The following is a 13,585-nucleotide window of genomic DNA, read 5'->3' on the forward strand; positions in this document are numbered from 1 at the left end:
TCTGGTCTGTATGATGGAAAATGTCCACCAGGTCCAGCTGTGTTGGGTTCCAGCTCACCTGTCGATATTCTAACCAGTAAAGAAATGTCCACCAGCTCTGTGTGGAGCGTCTCACTCTCAGCTCTTTTCTCCTCTCTGCCATCTTTACAGGCCGGGTCTAATTTTACTGGAGCAGTTTGCATTTCTGAAGCATGAAATTCATTTCTGAATGTATATAAATGTCTATATCTGTTATCAGATGAATGATAAATGTTATTTGTATTTAATTACAGCAAAACTATTTTTTTGTGTCTGTAGTTAGTGGGAAAGAAAAAGAGAAATAAGGAAAAAAGTGAGGGAGTCTTTTCTTTTGTCAGTTAGTTGAATGAATAATACATTTGATTGCAGCTTATCAATACTGTGTCAACCAGTGTCATGGATAAAATTATTGATCACACATGATCACAGCAATGTCATAAACATAAATACCGGTTAATTATGACAGCTGTGCTTTGTGATCTGACATGCAGCCATACTCTTGTATCAGCACAGTGTTGCAACTGTTGTTTTATTGCAGTACACTGAGGTTACTTCCTGGACTACACCAGTTTGGTATTTTGGTGGCTCGCTGTGCGTCACAGGGGGAGGAGCAGATATTGTGGTGATGCAGTAGCTCACTGCAGTCTTGTTCTGTCTGCTGCTCGCCTGCTCAGAGCAGGTTGAACACTCAGTGTACTTATGTTCCATAATACTGTCACTTTATTTGGTGATCACACATCCATATAAAGAACCAAGAATATTCTGTGCTTGTTAAATCTTATACATGATCCTCTTTCTTACCATTTGTGTTCCTCAACCCCTCTCTCCCCTCTGCTGAACTTCAAAATGGCTTCAAATGAAACTCAACACACACTGACTGCATTGCATATTGTCAGTTGACATGCATATCATACACCAGACATGTCATACAGTTAGAAAAAATAGTCCAGATACAGTAGCCTGGATGTGCTGATCTGGAGAGCAAATGTAAAAACATTTACCCTGAGTGAGCACCCACAAGGAAAACAAATACTTTGGATCTGTAGAACACACTGCTACATATAGAAAAACAGTACAGCCTCATGTAGAAGGAACCACAGCATTCAGAGGATCACCATGTTGCCTTGTAAATAAACTCTGGTCACGATGATGGTTGTCAAACTGATATCATCATATATGCTGTTTGATTAATGTTGCATTGTGTTTACTGTAAAAGTTTGCTATTGTTACTACAGATGTGATTTAGGACTGCACGTAATAATAACAAATTTACAACTTTTGTGATCATTCACTTACTTTGAGAGAGAATAGGTTTCCCTGTGAGAGGAAGAGTCTCAGTGTTTTCATCAATAGCACGGATCCCTGTAAAAACATGACATTATTATCTCAGCAGCCTGATGTTGAAGGATGAATTGTTGGAAGAAAGTTTTTATATCTTTATTAGAATCATTCCTGAACTTACCAGCAGCAGTAACAGCATCCAGGATAACAGTTTGTGTTTCCTTTTGTTTTGGGCTTCGTTCCTCATCAGGTGAAGCAGGTGCGTCTTCAAATACATCACAGCTCAGATGTTCTCCATTGTTCTCTTTGACAATTTGACCCAAACGTGTTAACAGCTCTGGAAGTTCAAGGTCCATCTGCTTCAAGTATCTGTATCTGCACATTCTGATCATCTCTTTTAAGGGTGGATGGTTCATGTAGTTTTCTATGAAACCTGAACTCTCCTCTCTGGTTGGTGATATCAGTATCAGTAAATGATCAAATGATCGCTCGCTGAGAAGTTGAAGAACTCTGCAGAGTCTCAGTTTGTGTTCCTCAGTGAAGTCTTCTGGCTGTAGAACGAGCAGGAACACATGAGGTCCAGGATCAGAGAGACTCACACAGTTTTCTACATGTTTTGTAAGTTTGTCTTCAGAGATGTTTGGATGCAGCAGATCTGGGGTGTTGATGAGAACTATTTCTTTCTCCTTCAACTGTCCTCTGACTCTCAGACAGCAGTCTGGTTCTTCCTTAGTGTTGAACTCAATCTTTCCCAGTATGATGTTCCCCACTGAACTCCTCTCAGACCAGCTGTTCCCCAGCAGAACAACCCTCAGCTCAGACACTGGAAACAAAACAATGAATTATTCAAGGCAACTGTGTGCAGATTTAATCCAAAGTCAGCAGCTCAAATTGTCAACCAGAGAGAATCACAGCAGTTTGAAGGCAGATTTGTAGAAACTCTGTCAGCTATTAATCTTGTATATGTCATTAAACCAGACAATATGGACCCTCCTCCTGTGAAACAATGTAAATTCAGATCTCATTAAACACCAGAATATTTCTAAGGTCAGTTTGACTCACTGTCAGGTGGCAGTAATCCAAAGCTGCTGCTGCGCTTCAGTGGTTGCAGATCATCTGTAATATACAATATCATTTACTCAATAAGTTATTCTTTCCCATGTATTGTGTAATAAGCATGCTGATGACAGTAACAGTGGTATCATTATGATGTAGCATCATTGTTGTGTTCTGCTTTTTTACTGCATTACCAACTATCACTGTATTTAGTTATCACATGGTCTAACTTTCTCCCTTTTCACTAAAATCTTTTTCAACCAACTAACAAACAAAAAGGCATATAAACATTCAGGAGTGAAAACAAAACTTTCTTGGCAGGTAAAAAAAAAAAAATCCTATAGAGAAACTGTATCTCTGTAGCAAGTATAGAGAAGCTGAAATACAGGAAATATAGAGCAAACATTTAGGTGTAAAGCACAGACATTACAAGTTTAATCTCATCGAAGAAATTCTTGTTCCCTGCAACTTTGCTATTCTATCAAGCTATAATTAAAATGAAGTATTTTAATTAGAAACACATTGTGAATTAAAGCTGCAAACAGCGATGAATGGGCCCTCGGACCTCCGCACACTACATGACAATATTCCATCAGTGATGCAAACTGACTGAATAGCGCCCCCTACGAAATTTCAGTGAAGCAGCCCCAGCAGCAGGCAAAACAGTGGACAAAGGAATTGATGTTTATCTCCTTCTTGCACAGTCTGAAAACAGCCCGGGTCTGAAGACATCTACATGCCCATAACAGAAGCCCCTCGATTGCACGGCAGCCCGACGTGCGTAGAGGCGTGAGGGCCTGTTCAACGCTGCTTGCAGCTTTAATTAGGGCCCAAGCCCAAAGGGCGAAGGCCCTATTGTATTTCGTGTGTTTGTTTCTTTCTTTCTTTATTATTACTCCACTTAAACCCTAAATTTGACCCCCTAAACATGCTCAAAAACTCCACATAAATCATATTACTTTGGCCAAATCTTACATCAAAAATCATATTTAGTAGGACATTTCGTGGCGAATCCATTGATACAGGTTTGAAAGTGGTCAGACTTATAGTTTAGACATCAGAAGCCTCTGTTTGACACAAAGTCTATACCTCCCCCATTGTTAAGGGGTACATTTGATGTGATGTGGCACTGCAACTTTCAGGGCTTATAAAATCCAAACTGTTTGAGTTATTTCAAAGTTTTTAACAACTTCCTTTCAGCACAGTGTCATAAATCACGTATTAAAGTTTGAAGCCGATACCATTAACTCCATCGCCACTTCACAAATTTAGATGTGAAGTGGCGTTATACTGAAGAAAGACAGAAAAGTCTTATTTTGGCTAAAGGCTAATTGGACACAGAAAAAAACTCATATATTTGAATGGAGAGCGTGAGTGAACTGCAAGGTGCTCAGGCCTTAATAAAGGAAAAACTGCAGTACAGAGCTACAAATTTTAGTTGTGATTTTATTTTTCTACAGCACTTCATCACTAAACTGTCATCCTCACTCCATTTTTTCCCTTCCCGTCATAGGTCATCCCCACTACTGAATTATACATATAAGACCTATAATTATTGTAAAATAAATGATAATAACACCAAACTTCATACAAAGTTTATATATAATGTATTGTATGTATATAGGCCTTTCTGCTGTATCCTACAAAAATGAGCTGTATTCAACCCCCACACCAGTGGCGGCTTTTATCAAACTTTGTATGAAGTTTGGTGTCATTATCATTTATCTTACAATAATTATAGGTCTTACATGTATAATTCAGTTTTGTAATTCAGGTGACACACATGAAGTGCAATTAGGCAGATTCCCAGAGCCATGGAGACAAGCTTTGTGATTTGTCAGCTTCCAGAAAGTCCCAGAAAACGCCATTTTATTGACGTGATTGGTGCTACCCGTTGCTCGATTACTGTGGGCGTCATGACGGCCCGATGACATGTCATCATGCAAGCTTATAAAAGCAGCCTGCTTAGGTGTGGCCCTCCCACACTTTTTCACACCGACATCAAGGTAAGACATGTTTTCATCTCTGTTAACATGAACTCTTTGTTAAGTTTACCGATGCTTTTAGTAATAACGTCTTATTTTGTCATTTAACATTTATGGTAAATTTGTAATGTGACGGTTGTTTGTTGACTCTGTGGTGAGGTTAGATGCAGGCGTGGGCTAAAATTTCACTCACAGCTTACTTTTCCCTGAGAAAATGTAGTTTTTACACACAAGTGGCTGACGTAAAAATAATATGATAACATACAAAAAGGAGTGCAAATGATGTGAGATGGATTAAAAGATTTATTGATGGTTTTTCGTTGATTATCACAATTTGGGCTTATGCGAATTGTATGCTGGCCATATTCAGACCAAATCAGACGATGCGGCGAAAACGCGAAAAACCCCACATTTGAATGGGGGTAATGTGCAGTCATTGGACTGCAGTGGGAAAGTTGAGCCAGAGTCAAGTTTTGGAGAAACCATAGACTGCAAAAAGGATGGACGTAGTCACCGTGATGTCACCCATTGGTTTGCGAACTGCCGTTGTGAAGCCTCGAGTGTAGCGATATGACCATTGCCATCTTGGATTTGGCCGTCGCCATGTTTGATTTTTGGAGCCAGAAGTGACCATATTTGGATGAGGGGGTGGGGCTGGCCATAGCGCTAGCTTGGTTAGCATGGTGCATTTACAATCTATGGTTAACAGCGACAATGCTAATGCTAATTTTCGCTAGCGAAAAACAGGCCTAAAACCGTTAAAACAAAATGTACTCACTAAAAAAATGGATAATCCGACTCATTGATTGATTTTTTATTACAACTAAACGCTGAACAAGATTGTTTTTAGGAAACCATAATGTTACAATACACTTTAGTTAACTGAAAACGCATTGTGAAATAGCAGCAGCTACACCTATACGCCATGATTACATTACTAAAGCAACAATGTTGCCATGGTAGCAACTTGTCAATCACATCATACCCATGCCCTGAAGCATATGCTGCTTTATCGTCTATTTTATTCTAAATGGGACCATAATTTACAAAATGAACATAATGCTATATTGAAGATGACTTGAAACTAGCAATTGAGACCACAAACTCATCAGGAAAGTGTTCACTGAGGTAATCAATCAAGAGAGAAGTAGGGTCATTTTCTCATAGACTTCCATACAATTGGACTTCTTTTTGTAGGCAGTGGAGTCGCCCCCTGATGGCCATTAGATAGAATGCAGGTTTTTGGCACTTCAGCATTCGCCTCATTTTTCAGCCCTGGAGGTTGCCGCTTGGGAGAAACCATACACTGAAAGTAAATAGTTTGTTAGTCAGCCATGCTATTACAGATGGTTTTCTATTCTTTTGTGAGGGGAAAAAATCCTTTTCAGTGGCTTCAGATGTGAATTGGTGTATTAAGGATGTTTAGGGAGAAATTTTTTTTTTCTTTATTTCCTGTGCTCATGGCTTTTATTCAATTAGCATGACATTCTAAATCTTATGCTAACATTGCAGAGGCTAAAGGTTGGCTTTGTTAACCTGTTAATAACTAGCTTTTGTGCTAAGTTGTGGCTGAGAGACTGCATTGCATGTAATTGCGTGTGTGTGTGTGATTTGGCTTAATCTGTTATGTAGATTCAGTTGTGTGTTTCTGGCTTGTCCACCATTGCTGAATTGTGAGAAGTTGTGTTGGCTGTTTTCTGTGTATTAAGTCAGCAATTTTTTAAATGGGATGATAGTTTTTTAGTTAGCCATGCTATTAAAGAAGGATGTCTTGTTTCTGTGAGGGAAAAATCTCATTTTCAGTAGCTTCAGATGTGAATTGGTGTATTAAGGATTTTTGGGGTGATTTGTTTTTTGTGTATATCCTGTGCTTATGGCTTGTATTCATTTCACATGACATGCTCATATGCTAAACATATGCTAATGTTGCAGATGCTAAAGGTTGGCTGAGTTACCTTTTTGTGCCAGGTTGTGACTGAGAGACTGCATTGCATATAATTGCCTGTCTGTTTGATTTGCTGTGTGTGTAAATCTTTGAGATGTAGATTCAGTTGTGTGTTTCTGTCTTGACCATCATGTGTAAGCTGTGAGATGGTGAGTTGAGTAATTCCTATGTATCGGGTGAGCAAATGTGTCATCAGGATGCTACTTTGTTGGTGTTTGGTATGCAAATTTAAAGAGTGCATTGTTTCAATGACTTTTGTGTCCTTTCCTTTTCTTTATAGGTGCTGGCAACACCTTCACCTGCCCATGTGACAGAGTCTGCCTCCAGGCCCAGCCCAGCAGTGCGGCAGGTTTGTTTTTGTTTAAATATATGTGACTTGTTGTTGATGACAGGTAGCATCAACATTTCTTCTCCTATTTTGTTTCTTAGTAAAACCTCGTTTTTAAATTTTGTGTCAGGTGGAGGCGGCAGCCCAGGAGTCCGTGGAGGGGTATGTGGTGCCATTGTCTGCTGGTGTGGTGCCAAAGGTGGTGGGGGAGGAGGTTGCTGCAGCTTGCCCTGCCATGCCGATGGAGTCCACCATCGAGGAGGGAGCGCGGATACCACATCAGATCAGCAAAGCTAAGTCTAGTTTTGCTCCTTGTTTTTCTGTTCCTGATGTTAAAGCTGCTCAGTTACATTCCAACAGCAATGCTGTGGCAGTGGTGGGTAAGAATAGCAGAGGAATTAGGCTAGTAAAGGTTGTTAGGGGGTCATTTCACCAGGGAGACGAGCAGTTTATATACAGAGGATTGCAGTGTATGGCTATAGCTTTGGTCAGCTTAACCAAACACACAGTGAGCAGTGTGTTCTTGTGGGAGAGGCATGATCTGGATCACATGTTGGTTATAGGTGATAAGTTCTACAGCAGTTTGTGTGACAGTGGTGTCCTTATGCATCAGTCAGATCTGCTGTCTGTTCCAGATTTGCCACAGCAATTAGTGATTGATGGACAAGTGCGTGGATTTAGTTTTGGTGATGTGGTCTTAGGTGAAGTAGATGTGACTGAAGGTGAACTAGTTAACTTTGGTGTGTTCATCAGTCTGTATAATGGACTGGAGAGGATCTTCAGTCAGTACAGCACATGTCTTCTGACACTGTGTTTTAACACTTCTGCCATCATCTGTAAGGATGGACAGTTTGCTATGGTCGACCGTCACTCACGCAGTTATATTGGCTTGTTACACTGCAACGGTACAAGTGTGGTTCTGCATTTTGCATGTCTTGATGACCTGCACCACTACATCTGTCATTTGGCTAACAATTCCAGGCAGAAGCAATACGAACTGTGTGGTGTTAGTGTTAGTGTAGTGTATCATTGAGATGAATACAGCTCCAGCATCAGAGTTTAGTGTTCTTACTGAGTGCAGGAGAAATAAAGTTTCTGCAGGCGTGTCTGAGTGTGTAGTTAGTGTAGCTGCAAGTCCAGCACTGTCTAACATTTCTGTTCAGACTTTAGCCAGTGAGGTGAGCAGTGGTTCCGAGGAAGAACCAACAAGTACTTATGGCAGAAAGCGCAAGATTTCTTCTGACACTTGCATGTCTATGAAATTAAAGAGGTTTGCTGTTAGTGAGGTTAACTCAGATGTGGAGTTTGTTAGTGCTGTGAGAAATGAGGAGCTGGTTTTCTGTTCTCTTGGTGTAGATGTTTGTCAGGTTTTGTGTAGGAAGTTAAATGTTGACCTCGTGAAGGTCAGTGGTCCAATGTCCAAAGAAGTTGGGTTGATAGGTGTTCCATGTAGGAATGAGAGGATCATGGCAGATGGTAACTGCTTCTTCAGAACCATCTCTCAGGCTGTGACTGGTTCACAGAAGCACCATCGTAAGATTAGACTGGCAGTATGTAAAGAGCTGGAGAGGAATGCGGATAAATATCAGAGTATTTTGAGGAGTGAATATTCAGCATTCAGTACATTCAGCAGTCCAGGATGAGAACTGTTAACACTTGGGCAACAGAGGTGGAAATACAGGTCACAGCAGATTGGTTAGGAGTTAGTGTGTATACTTTTTATGGTGGATGTTGGCTGAAGTACAGCAGTGGCAGTGAGCATTTGTCAGCAGAGTGCATTTTCTTAGAGAACATCATGGACAGGCATTTTGAGAATGTCGTTTGTGTTTGTAAGCCTGGACTGCAGAGTTGTTACGGTTACTGTAAAGTTAGTGAAGTGACAGGTTACAGCACTAGGTCTAGAATGAAGGATGTTGTAGACGATGACAAGGCAGGAGTAAAATGTAATTTTGAATTTGTAGTTTCTGATAAAGGTGTTGATAGTGATGAGGTTGTGGAGGATGCTACTGAGGTAAAATCAAGTAGTAAGTCTCTGAGGTCAAAGTATTTGAGGCAGAAGAAAAGGACACAGGAGAAATCGAATATGTTGATTAGGGAGAAACATCAGTTAAGAATTAGAAAGATGTATTATGAAAATGTGCTGTTTAGGGAAAGGGCAAAATTATGGAGTTGTGAAAACTATCATGAAAATATACCACATAGAGAGAGCGTTAAAGCTGAGAGTAAAGTAAAGAGTATGGTGAAATATAGAGACAGCTTCCAGCATAGAGAGAGAGTTAAAGCCAAGAGTAAAGAAAAGAGTATGGTGAAATATAGAGACAGCCTCAAGCATAGAGAGAAAGTTAGAGAAAGGAGTAGGGAAGAGAGGAGAAGAAAGTATCATGATAGTTCAGAGTTTAAGCAGCAAGTTATTGCCAGTGTTGGGTTGAATAGGAAGCAGAGGATAGAGAAGCCAAAAGATTTTGGTTTTGTTATGGATCAGTTTTTGTAGAAGGTCAGAGATGGACCAGATTTTGTGTGTTGTGTTTGTCATAGGTTGATGTTCAGTTCTCAGGTGCTGAGTTGTGATTGGAAAGTGTATAGTAGAAGTTCTGCAACGGTTGGTATTGCAGAGACGTGCATTAGTGAGACATTTTTGCACAGATGTTCTGATGACTGTGTTGTGCCCTGTCAGTTACTTTCATCTAGAGGTCAGCTTTGGATTTGTTATACGTGTCACAGTAAGATTAGTAAAGGTTAGATAACAACTGAATGTTGGGTTAATACCTTAAATCTAGATCCCATTCCACCTGAACTGGGATGTTTGAATAGTTTAGAGCAGCAGTTGATAGCTCTGCACATTCCGTTCATGAAAATGTTGGCATTGCTTAAAGGAGGACAGAACGGAGTACATGGGCCCGTAACATGTATTCCAGCCAACGTAGTGCAGACAACTAATGTGTTGCCATGTGTTAGCATGGAAGGGTGTTTGCTGCAGGTGAAGTTAGAGCAAAAATTGACGTATAAAGGGCATTACAAATATCAGTTTGTAGATACTTCATGTGTAAGACAGGTGCTAGAGTATTTAAAGAGGACTAATGTGTATTACAAGGATATTGAGTTTAATGAAGAGTGGGTAAATGAGCTTTGTAGGCAAAAAGATGGGAAGAGTGAGGAGGATCAGTCAGCCAGTGAGGATGAAACTGTTGTAGTAAAGGTAAAATCATGTCAGGATGAACAGGTTGTTGGAGAGGGTGAGGTGACAGCTCAGGAAGGTGGTCAGGTTACAGAACAGGCTGTAGTTGATGGTGTGGAGGAAACATTAGAGATAATACAAGATGAACTGTTACATGACAGACAGCAGCACTGCATGTTTCAGGACACGTGTCTTATGAATGTTGATATTGGTCAGGAGGCATTAGACCAGTATTTTGCTGATATTGTAAACATTGCACCTGCAGAAGGGAATAGTCCAATTAGGGTGCTTTCTGACCACATGAATGAGGCTAAATGTTTCTGTGTGTTATTTCCTCTTGGTAATAAGACTTTCCATGACGGTTGGTCATATCACTTAACATTGTCGCGTTACTTTAACAATAGGATCATGCATGTATATGGTCATTTTGGGCATAATGCAGAGTACATTTTTTTTCTCAGTACATGTCAGAGATAGATTGGGTGTCGTTGGGTATTTCTGTGGTGTTACGTAAGGGTAAAGGAGGTCAGAAGACTCAAAGGATTAGTCAGAAAATGTTGATGGACGAGGAGTCGTTAAAGCAGCTCTTACAGTTCGATGAGGGGTTTAGGTGTCTTAGACCAATTAGAGGAACTCAAGCTTTTTGGCAGTCAGTTCAGAAGGACATCTTGGCCTGTGTACATCAGTTAGGGATCTCAACATGAGTTTGCTTGTTTTCATCTGCAGATCTGCACTGGCAGAATCTCCTGCCAGCATCCTGAAACAGGAAGACAGAATGCAGACGGTAGAGGATTTAGAGTGGGAAGACAGGTGTGAGTTGCTGCGTCGCAACCCGGTCACAGCTGCAAGGATGTTTGACTACAGATGGCATTGTTTCTTGAAAGAGGTTCTCATGTCTCCTTCTCAACCAATTGGCAAAATCATTGATTACTTTTATAAGATAGAGTTTCAGCAATGTGGTTCTCATGTTCATTGTCTGTTTTGGATTGAAGGTGCTCCCCAAATTGATAAGAACACAGATGAGGAGGTGGTTGACTTTATTGATAAATGTTATATGTGAGTTACCCTCAGATGATGAGTAAGTATTGGACATTGTGTCATCAGTCCAAACACATTCCAAATGACATTCGAAATCATGCAGAAAAACAAAAGATGTTGTTTTAATTTCCCAAAGCCTGTTTCTGCAAGGACATTTATTTGTAAATTAGAAATGAAACAATGCAAATGTGATCAGAAGGTGAAGGAGACTGAGAATGATCCTGGTTCAAAAAACAAGCCGGTCTGTAAGTGTTTGGATGATGATGATTTGATGCCAAAAGAGAGGACACAGTATATTCTGAAAGATGTTAAGACAGCTGTTAAGAGAGCCGAGAAAGATGAAGTGAGTTATGCAAGTGTACAGTAGTTGTTTCAGACTCTGGGCATCAATCAGGAGATCTTTGAAGAGGCTTATAAGAGAATGGAGAGAAGGACCAAGGTTGTTTATAGGAGAAGGGTAAACAAGGTTTGGGTGAATCAGTATAGTAAGCAGTTGTTAAAGTGCTGGAATGCAAACATGGACATTAGCTTTGTCGCCAATGCCTACGCAGTAGTCATTTATATCATATCATACATTATGAAAGCAGAGAGAGAAATTGGCCTATTATTGAGTAATACCCAAAAAGAAGCAACAAAACAAGGGAATTTCTCTGCTAAAGAAGCATTAAAGAAGCTAGGCAGTGTATATTTAACAACAGGGACGCTTGTGCCCAGGAGGCAGTGTATAGGCTAACGAACATGCATCTGAAGGAGTGTTCCAGAAAGGTTGTGTTTGTACAGACAGGGAACTACATAGTGAAGCAGCGAGCGGCTTTGTTGGGCCTCAAACCATGAGGTCACACAGAGAAGGCCTACATGTAACCTGTGAGGCCTGACCACGAGGTGCTTGTTCCTTTGTGTCTCCCGAGACAAAGGAATAGCGCCAAAATGCTGCTTACAGACAATGGGAGTCCATTGCAAACTCCATTTCCAAGGATGCTTTGCAATTTTCACACCTCAGCAGGGAACAGTCAACATACAGTCTCATTGGCGGAGACGCTCCTGCACAGCGGAGCGCCCTGATGACGCAGCCGTGACATCACCGCCCCTTTAAAAACTGAACGTGCCCTGAAGCACACACCTTTCCCATGTCACTGAGCTAGGGGTAACTTCAGTTCCTCTGAGTCAGCTGACTAAAGGGGGTACCCCACGCACGTGTTTTCCCCTCATCGAGGACTCCCCTCGCCAGACGAGAAGCGACTTCGCCCGTGTTCACCCGAACACATTCCCGGATCCGAGAGAGACTGCTGCTGCAACCAGCGTCCTCAAATTCCCTCGAGATGGAAGAAACGCTTCTTCACCGAGTCGACTCTGCTGTTCTGTCTGCCACGCCGCCGAGAGCCAGCTGCTGTGCTTTTCGCCGACCGTGCGAGAACGGCCACCATCTGCATCCGAACCCAGGACAAAGCCGGACATAAAGACGGACTACACACACACCCTGCTCGCTTTCTGAAGCGACCAAGTAAGAGGCATAAGTCTGGGCAGAGGCAGTGTAATTGTGTGTTCTTATCAGCATCAGTTGCTGTTGTTTGGCGTTTAGCTTTTAGCTTTATTGCTATCGTTTGTTGTGTTGTTGACGGACCGCCGAGTCCCATTTTTCCTGCTTTACTCTGAGGAGTATTTTAAGTTTGCTGCCTGTTTAGTTGTGTTCACCACGCTAGACTGTTTTGTGTTTGTCCCGCTCGGGACTACCGCTGTGTTTGTGCCATCGTGAGTGAGAAAGTAAGTTGCTTTGTTGGTCAGAAACCAGACAACGTGCGTTACAGACTGCCGTCCATACACATGCTGTCTGTGGACAGAAGAACCGCTTCTCTCCCTCTCACGATCGCTTTCTCTCCTTCTTCCCTCTCTTCTGGCTAACACATACACGCGTGCGTACACACACATACACGCACCGACATCTTTTTGCGCATCTGATGGTCAGATAACATCGGACAAAGCTTCGCTTTGTCTTTCCTTATCCGCCATTAGACAACGTGTGTTTTTCACAGAATTGGGTGAGTGCAAGACACCGGCCACCTGGCAGCGTCGTCTTGCTTCTGTCTAACCGCCACATTTCTGCCATCCGGTTCTCGCGCAAGGTGACTTCCTCCCGTAGTCACGTCCGCGCCGCAGACCGACGACGTCATCACGTCAGGCCCCGTCGCCATCTTGTCAGACACGCACGCTCACACACACACACACGCATGCACACACGCACACACACACACACACATGCATCCCCCTGCATGTGTCCAACCCTGTACATAGCTGTTTGTGTTTTGTTTGGTAGGATTAGATTTTAGAATAGTTGTTTATTGAATGAAGCATTTGTTAACTTTGTTAATTTTGCTAAGTTTAATAAACACTGTTATATCTTTAAAGAGAAGTTCTTCTGTCATTATTGTGTGTAATATTGTAAAAGTGGCTGACTGAAGGAGTCAGAGCTCGATTTCATCCTTCTTTGTTCACCCTCGAATGTTGATATCTCTCAGATATTAATATTCTAGGTGAACTCCGATTTATGAGACTACCTTGTTTGGTTATTGGTCCCGGTTTCCGGGTGGTGCCCCATATTTGTTAATTCATATTAATAATTCTATTGTCATAATTGGTTAATTATCCTTGATAATTGATAATTATTGCAAATAATCAACGTTCCTCACAGATCCAACAGTTGGTGCCTGAATTATTGATTAAGGTTAACAATATCTTATTTTCATAATTCATAATTATCTATG

General features: G+C 41.3%; 2 protein-coding genes and 1 pseudogene across 4 annotated transcripts in view; 2 read left to right on the forward strand and 1 right to left on the reverse strand.

The window, feature by feature from the left end:
• The window catches only part of LOC137170172 (uncharacterized), a 37,648-nt gene that overhangs the window by 5,363 nt on the left and 18,700 nt on the right, over positions 1-13,585 (reverse strand). For all 3 annotated transcript variants that reach the window (XM_067573439.1, XM_067573440.1, XM_067573438.1), the window contains 3 exons: positions 2,362-2,415; positions 1,481-2,122; positions 1,315-1,380 (listed from right to left, as the gene is read on the reverse strand). In XM_067573439.1, the coding sequence (XP_067429540.1) occupies positions 1,315-1,380; positions 1,481-2,122; positions 2,362-2,415 (762 nt within the window). The remainder of the gene's footprint in view (positions 1-1,314; positions 1,381-1,480; positions 2,123-2,361; positions 2,416-13,585) is intronic.
• Positions 4,296-7,966, forward strand: LOC137168124 (uncharacterized). Its single transcript, XM_067570615.1, has 3 exons — positions 4,296-4,361; positions 6,566-6,634; positions 6,744-7,966. The coding sequence occupies exons 1-3, from the start codon at positions 4,296-4,298 to the stop codon at positions 7,644-7,646; spliced, it is 1,038 nt and encodes a 345-aa protein (XP_067426716.1). The 3' UTR covers positions 7,647-7,966.
• LOC137170139 (uncharacterized) lies at positions 9,100-13,523 on the forward strand (annotated as a pseudogene).

This window comes from Thunnus thynnus, chromosome 2 (assembly GCF_963924715.1).
Source record: "Thunnus thynnus chromosome 2, fThuThy2.1, whole genome shotgun sequence".
Taxonomy (NCBI): domain Eukaryota; kingdom Metazoa; phylum Chordata; class Actinopteri; order Scombriformes; family Scombridae; genus Thunnus; species Thunnus thynnus.